At 41.1% G+C, this 14877-nt stretch overlaps 1 protein-coding gene across 1 annotated transcript in view; it reads left to right on the top strand.

Moving 5' to 3' along the window:
- The first annotated feature begins 5554 nt into the window (after positions 1 to 5554).
- Positions 5555 to 14877, top strand: part of SUMF1 (sulfatase modifying factor 1) — a 99537-nt gene continuing 90214 nt past the window's right edge. The window contains exon 1 of the mRNA XM_047095106.1: positions 5555 to 5841. Within this exon, the coding sequence (XP_046951062.1) occupies positions 5566 to 5841 (276 nt within the window). The 5' untranslated portion in view covers positions 5555 to 5565. The remainder of the gene's footprint in view (positions 5842 to 14877) is intronic.

The raw sequence follows: 14877 nt of genomic DNA, 5'->3' as shown, positions 1-14877 counted from the left end.
CCCTGAGTAAGAGAGAGTTCTTCCTCTCCAAATGCCTTTGAACTGGTACATCACCTTCTCTCCTGCCTTCAGGCTTGAACTGAAACATTTGCTCTTCCTGGGTCTTGAGCCTGCCAGCCTTTGGACTAAAACTACACCATTATCTCTCCTGGTTCTCAGACTTAGACTTGGACTTATGCTATCAGTTCTTTTGGATCTCCAGCTTTCCCATTCACCCTGCAGATCTGGGGACTTGCCTGCCTCCGTAGTCATGTAATTCAATTCCTCATAATAAATCTCTTTATTATTAATTTATTTATTTTTAATTTTTTTAATGTTTATTTTTGACAGAGAAAGAGAGAGACAGAGCGAGTGGGGGAGGGGCAGAGAGGGAGACAGAGAATCCGAATCAGGCTCCAGGCTCTGAGCTGTCAGCACAGAGCCTAACACGGGGCTAGAACTCACGGAACTGTGAGATCATGACCTGAGCCGAAGTTGGATGCTCAACCGACTGAGCCACCCAGGCGCCCCTCTTTATTATTTTTTCACACACACACACTCTCTCTCTCTCTCTCTCTCTCTCTCTCTCTCTCTCTCTCGGCTCTGTTTCTCTGGAGAACCCTGAGAAATGAAATTATGCATCTTTTATTTTATTTTTTTAAGTTTTATTAAGCAGGTAAGAGGGGCAGAGGGAGAGAGAGGAAGAATTCCAAACAGGCTCCATAGGGAGCATGGAGCCTGATGCAGGGATCAATCCCATGACCCTGGGATCAAAACCTGATCTGAAATCAAGAACTGGATGCTCAACCAAGTGGGCCACCCAGAGCCCCAATTATGCATCTTTTAAAAGCAGTTCTTGCTTTTAAAAGCACTGCTCCTAAGCAATGCTCCTAAGCACTGGTAGAGATAGAAAGACATGCTCCTAAGCACTGATAGAGATAGAATCGTTGGTGACCACGTAATCATGAATCTGGAACTGCATTATTAACTTGTTCTGTCAGACCCACTAAGTTCTTAAGTCAGGAAAGCTGAACAACAATCCATTATGAGATGGAAATGGTACATGCAAGATCAAGTCCAAGCAAGACGTGATGACATGAGCAAGCTGCACATAACCACCACTGCACCAGTGCCCCTTCCTCCACTCATATTTAGGGTCATGTAGGGGTCTCTTATGACTTACAGAAGTAGGAGAAAAAAAGCCCAAGCTGGGTTTTTGTATGGGCGGCCTCAGGTTGAGGATGCAACCTGAAAATGGATGGGAGCTAGTAGAATGCCTTATCCACAGGCATGTTTTCCCACCAACACAGCAATTGAGCAGGGGACCCATTTCATAAGGAAGGAGATGCAGGGGTGGACCCATCCAATGGTTTTGTCTCATACCACATCAACCAGAAACAAGCTGTCCTTGTGGAAACTGGGAGTGAGTTACTGAGGGCACAGCTGAAATGCCAGCTTGGAGGCCATCCTCTTCGGGATGGGGTCATTTATAAGGATGCCTATATGGCACTGTGTCCCCAAGCAGTAGGAGTAAGTACATGGTTCAGGAATCAAGGGGTGGTAGTAGAAGTGGCCCCACTTATTATCATTTGTAATAACCCACTGGGGACTTTGTTCCTCCCATCTCTGGAACTCTAAGCCCTGCAGAGTTGAAGGTCCTGGTCCATTAGATACAGGAAGGGTCCCACTGAACTGTAAGTCATGGCTGCCATCAGGGCACTTTGGATTCCTTGTGTTCAGAGACCAGCAGGCAATATAAGGAATCTCTAATTTGGCAGGGAAATTGACCTGATTGTCAGGAAAAAATGTGAGGTGTCTTCTTAAAACTGCACAATGGCACTGCTTTTCACTTACAGTAAAAGTTTACCATATCGTACATCATCTAGCCCTCTGCTACCTTTCTGATCTCCCTTTCTTTTTATCTTCCTTTTGCTCACTCTATTGTAGCCAAACTCATCTTCTTGCTGCTTAGAAAACATGCATACTTTCAGGGCTAGGGTTCTTTCATCCAGCTTCATTAGTAGAAGGAGCAAGAAGACCAGCACAGGTACCTCAAAAGGGAGGTGGAGAGTGGGAGAGACACTGAATAAAATGACCTTATTTGAACAGAGTTGGTTGGTGAATTGCATGTTTACCTCTACTGTCTAGTGTAAGCCTCTTCATGTAGGGATTTCTTACCAATATCTTCCACTCACTCTTTGATTGGTGACCAGTAAGAAATTATCCAGTGGCTTGAGACAGGAGGTTGACACTTCCTGGAGGATCTACAAAGTATCCATTTTGGATAATGATTGCTAAAAATAGCAAACTATTTTTTGAGGTACTATGAAATTCCAAGCACTGGGCTAAGCCTTTACATACTTTAACTTAATATTTTTTTTTTCTTCACATTTTAACGTTTATTCATTTCTTTTTTTTTTTTTTTCACCGTTTATTTATTTATTTTTGGGACAGAGAGAGACAGAGCATGAACGGGCGAGGGGCAGAGAGAGAGGGAGACACAGAATCGGAAACAGGCTCCAGGCTCCGAGCCATCAGCCCAGAGCCCGACGCGGGGCTCGAACTCACGGACCGCGAGATCGCGACCTGGCTGAAGTCGGACGCTTAACCGACTGCGCCACCCAGGCGCCCCAACGTTTATTCATTTCTGAGAGACAGAGAGATAGAGCATGAACGGGGGAGGGGCGGGAGATAGGGAGACACAGAATCCGAAGCAGGCTCCAGGCTCTGTGCTAACAGCACAGAGCCCAACACGGGGCTCAAACTTACAACTGCAAGATTGTGACCTAGGCCGAAGTCAGACGCTTAACAGACTGAGCCAGGCAGGTGCCTCAACTCACTTAATCTTTATAAAACCTCTAAGAAGAAGATATTGTTATCCCTATTTCACATATAAAGAAATAGAGGCTCAGAGAGGTGAATTGGCCTATGTCCTACCTCTCTCAAGTGGATAGCTTTAAACTCAGCTCTTTCTAAGCCTAGATCTGTATTATTTTCTCAGCAATCTGCTTCCCTTTAAGAGAGGTCACATTCATTCATTTATCCATTAATTCAATAAATTCACTGAGTGCTTATCACATGCCAGGCTTTGGGCTAATTTTGCCGATGACAGGGGTGAAAATTGGCAGGCTTCTTGCCTTCATGGAGGTCATACCCTAATGGTATAGCAGGATCTTGAATCTAAGGTGTTCAGTTTTCAGAAGGGCAGCTGACACAGCATGTGCAGAGACGAACTTTTGCATAGAGACTGGTAACAATTATCTTTGACCTAGACTTTGGAATCTAAATTGTCCAGAGTAAATTTATAACCATAATTAAAACAATGAACTTTTAGCCTCACCAACTGTGAAATGGGTATAATCATAGTAGGCTCCTTGCCAAGTGGTTGTGATCTCAAATAATAAAGTGTGTGAAAGCTCTTGGAAAACTGTGAGATAGTCAACAAGGGGGAAAGGACTATCCTATATTCTTTTTTTTAAAGTTTATTTATTTATTGGGGGGGGCAGAAAGTGAGAGGGAGAGAGAGAACCCCAAGCAGGCTCCATGCTCAGCACTGAGCCCAAAGCAGGGCTCTATCTCACAACCATGAGATCATGACCGGAGCTGAAATTCAGAGTTGGTCGCCCAACTGACTGAGCCACCCAGGAGCCCCTATATTCTTTAATAAAAAACAAACAAACAAAATCCAAATGTAAACTAGATAGTGATATAACAAACACCTAGATACCCATAAACAAAAAGCTTCAACAAATATCAACTCAAGGCCAATTCTGTTTCAATTCTAGTCACCACCTTCCTCCCATCACCCATTTTTTGGAAAGCAAATCCTTGACAGCATATCTCCTTATCTATATATAGATTCCACCACATAAATTTCAAAGGAAGGGATTCTTTTAAAAAACATAACCACAAATACTATTACCAATCTTAAAAATCTACAAGCAAAATTGATATTAATTCCTTAATTTTATTGAATATGGTAGTTTGATTCAGGGTCATATTTCCCTGATTATCTCAAAAATGTTTAGATCTCAAAAGAATGTTTAAATCAATATTTAAATAAGATGCAGGGGCGCCTGGGTGGCTCAGTCGGTTGGGCAGCCAACTTCGGCTCAGGTCATGCTCTCATGGTTCATGGGTTCGAGCCCCGTGTCAGGCTCTGTGCTGACAGCTTGGAGCCTGGAGCCTGCTTCGGAATCTGTGACTCCCCCCACCTCTCTGTCCCCTTCCCAGCTCATGCTCTGTCTCTATCTCTCAAAAAATAAATAAACGTTAAAATTTTTTTTTAAAAATAAGATGCATATATTACAGCTGGTTGAGGTATCATTTTATTCTTTCTACCTCTTTTTCTTTTGATTTTTTTTTTCCTGAGGAAACTGGGTCCTGTAAAACAGTAGCTCTTGAACTTTAGTGTGTATTAGTGTGCATCAGTATGCATCAGAATCATCTAGAAAACATGTTAAAACACGGGTTGCTGGGGGTGCCTGGGTGGCTCATTCATTTAAGCATCTGACTCTCGATTTCACTTCAGGTCATGATCTCACAAGCCCCACATTGGGCTCTGTGCTGACAGTGAAGAGCCTGCTTGGGAGTCTCCTCCTCTCCCCCCAAATGCTTGCAGGCGCTCTCCCTCAAAAATAAATAAATATTAAAAACAACAACAACAACAACAAACCACAGGTTGCTGCATCCTGTCTCCACAGATTCTGACTGAATACTACATTTCTAACGTGTCCCCAGATGATGCTGACGCTGGCTGGTCTGAGACTCTTCAAGAGCCACTGTTGTACCTATCCCAGTGTACCTAGGATTTCTCTAATTATACCCTCAGTGAAGTGTTTCAATACGCTCATCTTCCCCTTATTTCTTATTAAGGGAAGCTTCTTTAATTGCCTACAGTACAGCATAATGACTAAACTCAGGTTTTAAGTTAGATTGGGCTTATAACTTGTTTTTTGACACTTAATTTGCTATGTGACCTTGGGCAAGTCATTTAATTGCTCTGTGAACCCAGTATTACAGGATCCTCGGGGCACCTGGGGCTCAGTTGGTTAGGCCTCTGACTTTGGCTCTGGTCATGAACTCAAGGCTTGTGAGTTGAGCCCTGCGTCGGGCTCTGTGCTGGCAGCTCAGAGCCTAGAACCTGCTTCAGATTCTGTCTCCCTCCCTCTCTCTCTCTCTCTCTCTCTGCCCCTCTCCCGCTTGTGGTCTCTCTCTTTCTCTCTCTCAAAAATAAACGTTAAAAAATTTAAAAAATATTACAGGGTCCCTGTGAGGGTTAATGAGATTTCAAAAAGTTAAGTACTTACTTAGCATACTGCCTGGCATTTAGCAAATGCTCAACAAATTTGATTATCATTTTTCAACCAAGAAATAATGATGAGGCTCAGAGTCGCTGTAAGGCCTTGAGTTTTGTAGGGTTTTGCGTTGCAGCGTCAGCGGAGACTACCAGAGGCGCTCCATAGGAATGGTACCCAGAGAAAGTTGGAGAGAGAGCAAGGCTACCTCAAAAATCAACTCAGGGTTGGCTCCTTTAAGGAGGGCGCAGTCACGTGACCCACCTGGTCACATGGCTTGCGGGACAACATGGCTGCGCCCTCACTAGGGCTGGCTGGTGGATCCTGCGCCCGGCTCGGTCTCGTCCTCTTGCTGCCACTGTTCTTGCTGCCGGGCGAGGCGGCTGGGGGCGAAGAGGCCAGGACTGGCGCGGGCGCGGGCGCGGCTTCCCTGGCGGGCTCATGCGGCTGTGGCACTCCCCAGCGGCGCGGGGACCATGGCAGCTCGGCGGCCGCGCACCGATACTCGCGGGAAGCGAACGCCCCCGGGCAGGTCCCGGGAGAGCGGCCGCTCGCGCCCACCAAGGTGCTCTCTCGATTCCCTGAAGGCGGGTGGGGATCTCGGGGTTCTTGGACAGGGTCGGGATGAGCAAGGCAAGGGGTTTGCAGGAAGGCAGGTAAAGATTATAACCACACCCCAAGTCGCTCACGTGCTGATTCGATTCGATGAAAAGCACCTCCCCCCCTTTCCCCCTCAAGACGGTGGGATCTTGGGGCCCGGCCGAATCCTGCTTGTTAGGGAATTTGGTTTGAGGACAGTTGACACTCCCCTTTCTCACTTCTTACTCATTTCCTCCTTACTCCACCCTATCTTCCTCTTGAGTTTCTCAGGCGTTTACGGGCGACAGGTTTTATTAACTGTGAAGGAATCTGGACAGTGGTCTTTAAATGTCTTTAACATTGTTGTATGTTTATCGATAGATTCTTCCAGTAGACACTGCTTCTTTTGTTTTGTTTTTTCAGTAGACTTTCTTGAGGGCAAGGACTTGTCCTGTTTATCTTATTATCCTTATTACTTCAGCACATAGGAAGGACCAAACCAATTGTAGTTCCTTTATTAGTGTTATTTATCTGTGCCTCTCTTAGTGCCTGGATGTGTTAAGTGTTAGTATATATGAATAATAACATTAGTAACAACAGTTACTTCATTCTTTCCAGGTACTTTGCATATTGGTATGGGTGTGGAATTATGGGGACTAGAACCCAGATGTTTGACTCCTAAACTCCTTCTTGTATATCTAGTACATCCTTTCCTTATTTTTTCTATCCCCATTTTCTTTCCTGTGGTTTAATTCTGAACAGTACTCAGGACTTAGGTGAGAGGTAGTGTCCTCCATCAGGCCATGCCTGACTTCTTCCTTTTTCTTCCTCTTCAGTATTTCCGTATGCTGCCACCATAGTAGTTCTTTACTTTCACATTACAGTTACCAAAGATACTGTCTGGGGGTGCCTTTCCCCAGCTAGGGAGTGAGGATGTTGGGGGTGAGGACTCTAACTTTGTGGCTCAGGTATAGAGGGTTAGGAGGTTGGTAGCTGGGCTTCTGGTTGTTTCTCTGTCCTGTGTAATTTTTGGCCTTACACATTTTCTGGTTGTTACTCAGAGGATGCCCTGATTTATTAGTGTTTATCTTTTGTGTGGTAGGAGCCCTGGTTATTGTTGTAGTGTGTATTGACCATAGATGATTTTAATTTCTACCTTTGTGGTAAATGATAATCAGTTCCTCCCTCCTTCAAAAGAGAATGCCTTGTATCTTTTTATCTGCTTTGTTACTAACAGGGTGACATTTACAGATTGATCTATATCAAATTTTTCCCTAGAACCTTTTGGCCAGTACAGAACATTCCTCATTTTAAGTGCTCTAACTTCTTTTTTAATTTCAGAATGAGATGTGGGTGCCAATGTCTGTTTAATTATGTTAATAAGATAAACATTTTTTTCCATTTTTTCAGAGTGGTTTTGGGTCTGGCCTAGGTATTGTTTGGGTCATTTTTGGCAAGTTCCTGTTTGCTTGTTTGTTTGTTTCTTCCATACATGTTTTTATTTTATGCTAGTCTTCCCTTGAATTCACTTTCTCTAATGTTTGGAGGCATCTTATGCTATTAGTGAACTAGCTGTTGCTGAGAACACAGCTCACAAGCATTCAAGGACTCTACTTAATGACTAAATCCAAAGTAGCCTTGTTATCAAGACAAAAGACTTCATAAGAGGCAGTTCTTTATCTCTCTGTTTTCCTTAGTTTCAAGTGTTTCAGTTCATGTGGAGATGACTTTGGTCTAATTCTGACACTTAGCCATTATTCTGAATTCAAGAAGTCCAATATTATGAGAGAGATACTTGGTTGTAGTGATTGACATTGTTTCCCTTAATTTTCTTTTTTTTAAAACTTACTGTTTCTTTTAGAGGATTTTTACATTTAAAACAAAACTGAGAAGAAGGTACAGAAATTTCCCATATATCCCCAGCCCCTACACAATGTATAGCTTCCCCAGTTATCAACATCCTCCACCAGAATGGTACATTTGTTACAAATGATGAGCCTACATTTATGTATCATAGTTATCCAAAGTCCATAGTTTTCCTTAGAGTTCACACTTGGTGTTGTGCGTTGTATGGGTTTGGACAAATGTATGGTGTATATTCATCATTATAATATCATATAGTGTGGTATATAGTATAGTATTTTCATTCCCCTAAAACTCTTTGTGCTCCCTCTATTCATTCCTTCCCCTCCTCCCCACTGGCAACGTCTGATCTTTTTATTGTGCCCATAGTTTTGCCTTTTCTGGAATGCCACAATTGGAATTATATACTATGTAGCCTTTCAGATTGGCTTCTTTCTTTGGTAATATGCATTTATGATTCTTCGATGTCTTTTCATAGTTTAATAGCTAGTTTCTTTGTAGCACTGAATAATATCCATAAACTACAGTTTATCTCTCCATTCACTTACCAAAGGGCATCTTGCTTGCATTTAAGTTTTGGCAATTGGGAATAAAGCTGCTATAAACATCTGTGTGCAGGTTTTTGTATGGACATAAATTTTCATAAATACCAAGAAGCACAATTGCTGGAACATATGGCAAGAATATGCTTAGGTTTTTAAGAAACTGCAAAATTGTCTTCCAAAGTGCTTGTATCATTTTGCATTTCCACTAGCAATATATGAGCGTTCCTCTTGCTCCACACTGTCACCAGCATTTGGTGTTGTCATTGTTCCAGATTTTGGGCATTCTGAGGTATGTGGTGGTATCTCACTGTTGTTTTAGTTTGCATTTTTTTGCTTAACATATGATATCTTTGCCATCTGTGTGTCTTCTGTGTTGAGGTGTCTGTTAAGTCTTTGGCCCATTTTTATTTTCCTTTTAATTTTTTTCCTTTTCTTTTTTGATGTTTATTTATTTATTTTGAGAGAGAAAGAGAGCAAGAGCGAGAGTGAGCAGGGGAGGGGCAGAGAAAGGGGGAGACAGAGAATCCCAAGCAGGCTTCACACTGTTAGTGTGGAGCCTGATGAGGGCTCGAACCCACAAACCATGAGATCATGACCTGTGCTGAAATCAAGAGTCAGACACGTAACTGACTGAGGCACCCAGGTGCCCCATGGCCTGTTTTTAAATCAGATTGTTTTGTTTTCTTATTGTTGAGTTTGAAGAGTTCTTTGTTTTGGATAACAGTCCTTTATCAGATGTGTCATCTGCGAATTTTTCTTAGTCTGTGGCTTGTCTTCTCATTCTCTTGAATTATTTTTTGAAGAGCAGAAATTTTTAATTTTATTGAAGCCTGGCTTGGCACCTTCTTTTGTGGATGATGCCTTTGATGTTGTGTCTAAAAAGTCATCACCCGGGCCCCTGGGTGGCTCAGTCAGTTAAACATCTGACTTCAGCTCAGGTCATGATCTCATGGTTCGTGAGTTCAAGCCCCGTGTTGGGCTGTGTGCTGACAGCTCAGAGCCTGGAGCCTGCTTCAGTTTCTGTGCCTCCCTCTCTCTCTGCCCCTCCCCTGTTCAAGTCTGTCTGTGTGTCTGTCTCTCTCTCAAAAATAAATAAACATAAAAAAAATTTAAAAAGTCATCACCATACCCATTGTCATCTAGGTTTTCTCCTATGTTATCTTCTAAGAGTTTTACAGTTTTGCATTTTAGATTTAGGTCTGTGATCTATTTTGAGTTAATTTTTGTGAAGGGTATAATGTCTGTGTCTGGATTATTATTTTTATGTGAATATCCAGTTGTTCTGGCACTGTTTATTGAAGAGACTATCTTTGCTCCACTCTTTTGCCTTAGCTCCTTCCTCAAAGACCAGTTGACTTTCCTTACGGATGTTTTCTCCTGGGCTCTCTTTGCTGTTTTATTGATCTATTTGTTCTTTCACCAGTATACACCATCTTGATTACTGTAACTTTACAGTAACTCTTCAAGTTGGGTAGCATCCACCCTCTAGCTTTGTTTTTTTCCTTCAGTGTTGTGTTGGCTATTCTGGGCCTTTTGTCTGTTCATATAAACTTAGAATCACTTTGTTGATATCATAAAATAACTTTCTGAGGTTTGGATTGGGGTTGTATTAAATCTAATTTTTTTCTTTTGTGTTTATTTAGTTTAATTCAGCAGATGTTTATTTGGTACACATATTTGATAACACTACCTTATGTCCTGGGCATAAAGAAAAGAAAAAGACCTATGCCCTCCCCTTAAAGCATTTACCATTTACTCTCTGGTGGGTGTGTGCTTGCTAGCGTCTGCACATGTGCACTCTCTGTTCCCCCATCGTTATTCTCCCCCTACCTTCCTCTCTCTCTCACTCTCTCTCTCTCTGCCTTCCGCCTCCACGCACAATTACATGTAAGCATCATTTTTCCATAGTGATAACACTATAGGAGAAATATGTTACAAAGCCCTTGGAGAGGAAGCAACAATTCATTCTTCCTGGACAAATTAGGAAATATCTTAAAGAAAAGGTCACATTAGAGCTAGGGCTTGAAGGAGATATTTTCAGGAGCTGGGATGGAAGGACAGATTGAAGGACATTCCAAGAAGGGGAGGAGTGTGGGCACAAACAGAGCGTTGTGCAAGTGCATGGTGTGTTCTGGGAAATGTTAGTAATGTAAGGTTTCTGGGGATGACATTTTCACACTTTTTAACGTAACGCTTTTCAACTGTGAGTCTTTTTTTTGTATTTCAATTCATTTAATGAGCACTTGGCAAGATGAGGGACACAAAATAATAAATAGCACTGGCTTTACCCTCAAGGAATTTACAGTTTCATTGGAAAGTTCTTGCAGTAAAAATTGTATGGGAAACAACTTAGATATTTTAAAATTTTACTCAAGTCCCTTCTGGTTAAAAATATATATAATTCTCGATGAGAAAATTGTCCTAACGATTTCTACTGGGGTTATTTTGTACAAGGTAGCAAGATGTTTTGATCTCCATGTATCTTTTAAAACTGTTGCTTGAAAGGCATTTGGAATCATGGGATGATTAAATTGTATGTCATGGCTCTGTATGTATGGGTAACTCCAGTCCTGATTTCCCATCTGAGAATGTTTCTGATTGAGTAATGCTTTCCCATGTGTCGAAGCATGATCGAATGCCATCTCTTCCATGAAACCTTTCCTCCAGAAAGTAGTATTAAAGGCAACTTGTATATTTTCTTTGGTATTTTCTGTGTAGTTGTCTGATATTCTACATGGGAAGTATTTTTAGACCTTTTTAAATCTCTGTATCTCTATTGCCAGAGTGCCTTACACATTTTAGACGTTCTCTAATAATTGCTTGAATGATGTTATCTTTTTTTTGTGGATGCAATACTGAAAAAACTGCTGTGGGAATAAAGGGTGTCCCATATTTTGAAGAAAACTTTGTAAAATAATCTTTTGCTGTGTCTCATCCTCCCAAGAATCCAGTAAGAGATACTATTGCCCACTTTACAGATGAGGCCACTGAGGCTTAATAGACTCATAAATCCCAGGGCTTGAAAGAACTTTAATGTTATTCCATCTATAATTATTGTCTGTCTGTGTAGGCGGTAGACTAAGAGAATGGTATAGATAGATAAGCCTTGTATAGACAGCTAAGGCAGATCCAGAGATCATGCTTCTCTTTTTCACCTCACTTTCTTCTGAGCCTTTAGCTTATTAGATTTGAGGAGAGGAAAGAAGGAAAAGGGAGGCCTACCCAAAAGTGTTCATATAAGCTTATTTCATTTTTGTATGTAAGATAAAAATCTCACAGCAAGGGAAAGAAAAGGCAGAGCTGACCTCAGCTGGAAAAAAAGTGGAGGAGGGCCATTATGGGCTCTCATAGTTGGAAAGTTCAAGAGCAGATAAGGCCCCAGACACAACTGGTTCCAGGGCCTGAGGCAGTATCTTCAGATCTTCCTTTTTGACTGTCTCCTGGCTCTTCTTTCTTATGTGTTTGCTCCGTTTTCAGGCAATCTCTCTCTTTCTGTCTATCTCTTTTTACTGATGGAAGAGAGAGTACCCCTTGTCTCAAAGTCACAGTTGGCCAACCTGAGCCACAGTAGATGGGGTAAGAGCTCATGACTCTCTATACTTAGAGAGTTGAATACATGGTTTTCAAAGGGATGTCAGTTGCTCTGACAAGAACAGGAAGTATTGAATACCAGGTGGGCAAAAGTAATAGATGCCCACTGCACCTGGCTGGAGTGTATAGCCCAAATATGGTTCTAGGGGTAAAAGAATCACCTTGACTTCTGTGCTTTTGGCTTGAGTGGCATTGACACAAACTATGGTGTGGCAAAAGGGTTTTAACATACTTTCAAGGAGGAATGGATTGTTTGAATCTGGAACTTCAAAAGGAAGACTTGATTAGAATGGTTCTTTCATCTGGCTTACGGTCCTACAGATTGAAACACCTGGTGCTCTGGATTTTACCAGCACCACATTTCACATTTGTAGGACAGGAAACTTTATCTCATTCATGGAAATTGGAAATTCTGATCTACTCAGAGCAATGCAGGCTACTGTTATCTATTACTTCCAGAACGCCTCCAGAACGGAAACTTGGCTTATTCAGGGTTGGCTATCTCTGATGGTTAATGAAAGAAGAAGAAAAAGAAAAACTAGGCCAGGAGTCCACAGTGGAAGTTGTGATTGTATTAGCATTGTTGGTACTCACCTTGAGGAAGAAGAGGATGAGAAAATGAGGTGATTGTAAAACTTCATTAGGAACAAGGCGCACAGCTTCCTGTGGGTCTGAACACCTGTTCTCAGGATAGGACCTACCTGTCTGCTGCTGGAGAGCTTTTTCATTTTTACCTTTTAAGTCCTTTATTAAACCTCTTTTTAGACCATTTTAATAATCATTTTAAAACTACACTTGAAGCTTTTGTCTGAAGTCTTCTATTTTTCTGCTTCTCTGCAGAACTGCTTAACATTCTGCCTTCTCTTCCAAGGCCTGAGGAATCTTGTGTCTCAGATGTTTGGAGGATTATGAGAATAATGCATGAACCTAGTTCAGTCCTTGAGCACAGTCTTTCTTTTGGGGGGAGGGGAGGCAAAGCTTTTATGTCACACAATTCAACCTGTGCCTATTACTCCTCTATACTACAACAGCTTTACATTATACCCAGTCACAGAAATACTGCAAGAATACTTCCTAGGAACCCCAAAATAATATTGACCCTGTTCATTTGGTCTGTCTCCAAATGTTCTAATTTCTTCACACTGGAAAACTCCTCCCTGTGTAGGTTGGAGCATTTTCTGGTGGAGAGCTGTGTTGCTTTGTAATTGATCAGCGTACTACCCGAGGGTGTGGACTGGCTTCTTCCTTAAAAGGGAAGACCGAGCTGGTGATCTGGCTTTGGGCCGTGGTTTCTTCTTCCCATAAAATTACCTTGTGGTTGCTTTTGAGAATTTCCTTTGGCCTGAGATTCCAGAAGACAGTGCATTTGGATCTGAGGTTCAAAGGTAAGATGAGGCCCAAACTCTACTAAGAAAATATAGAATGTTTGTCAAGCAGTGTCTTTTACACAGGTTTCACTATCATGCAACCATGCTATCCAAGTCTGGGACTGTGTTATAAAAGAAAAAGAATTTTTACAATTAGGAATAATTCAAATAGCTAATTCCTCATCATATTCATGATTTCACTCATTCAGTCCATAAAGATTTTTTTTTTTTTTAAGTGTCTGCCCTGAACTATGTGCCATGCTAGGCCCTGGGGATATAGAAGTGAAAACTTTATTTGTGATTCCTAAAGAGCCTAGGATCTAGGGGAGGTGAAAACCCATCATTAAGTTACTGTGTGTGCCACTTTTTAGGATACATAGAGGTATTTATTTGAGGAACCCAAATGAGGGACATATGACTCAGACAGAGGAGGGAATTGTAGGCAATAGGCCTAGAGGAAGTGATCTTGAATATTGACTGTTTACAGACAGTGTAGGTAGAATACAGGGTGAGGGAGATGGTGAGAGATTAGGCTTCAAGGCTTAGATACTTTATTTTACCCTGAAAAGGTGAGGGGCACACCTAAACAAATTAAGTAGGAAAGTGGTATATGATTAAATTGACATGAACCTTGAGATCATCACCTGAGCCAAAACCAAGAGTTGCTTAACTGACTGAACCACCCATGCACCCCTACACTATGTGCTTCTTAATGAAGAAGACATCACCACCTCTAGGGAAGTTTTAACTATCTCCAAATCAAACCTGAATCTGATAAAGCCTCCAGATTCAGCTATCAATTTTCAGGAGGTGCAGAGGACAGGGGATAATGGTAAACTACACTATAAGTTTATAGTCAACAAAATCTTGACTCTGGGAATCTCTATTGGACAAATGACCCAGTTTCTTCAGCAAATAAATTACAAAAGGAAAAAGTTAAGGGAGAACTTACAGATTTAGATACCTAAATACCATATTAAAAAAAAAACAACAATGTAAACTGTAATGTATAGGATGCATAGTTAAATAATTAAACTGCAAATAAAATAAGGTAACAGTGCATATAAAAGGATAGTGCAGTATGGTGACTATAGTTAATGCAGTATTATATATTTGAAAGTTGGTAAGAGATCTTAAAAGTTTTTACCATAAAAAAAACAAATTATTTAACTGTTGTGATGGATGTTAACTAGACTTATTATGTAATCACTTCATACTATATAGGATTATTGAATCATGTTGTACACCTGGAGCTAATATAATGTCCTGTATCAATTGTATCTTAAATAAAAGTGAAAAGTCTGAGCAGTGGTTTTCCTCTCTGATGAGACAGAGGATTTATGTTCACCATGGGCATAATAATGGCTTCTGCAGTAATTGGCAAAGTACTTTCTTTCATGGAGGGTGGGTTATAAAGATGTTTGCCTTACAATTTATTAAGCAATATATGTAATGCTTTTTAAAATATTTGTTACAACTAAAAAAGATTTTAGGTTTTAGGTGGTGCAGTAAAGGTGTCCATTCTCCTAAAACAAGAACAATAACAAAAACAGCCATTTGCCCTGAATTTTCTTTTTTTTTTAGTTTTTATTTTATTTTATTTTTCAATATATAAAGTTTATTGTCAAACTGGTTTCCATACAACACTCAGTGCTC

Source organism: Lynx rufus, unplaced genomic scaffold (genome assembly GCF_022079265.1).
Source record: "Lynx rufus isolate CCGP_SWC_20201006 ecotype Redwood Valley unplaced genomic scaffold, mLynRuf1.p SCAF_4, whole genome shotgun sequence".
NCBI lineage: Eukaryota > Metazoa > Chordata > Mammalia > Carnivora > Felidae > Lynx > Lynx rufus.
The sequence above is the reverse complement of the archived record's forward strand: the minus strand, read 5'-3'. Positions and strand labels throughout refer to the sequence as shown.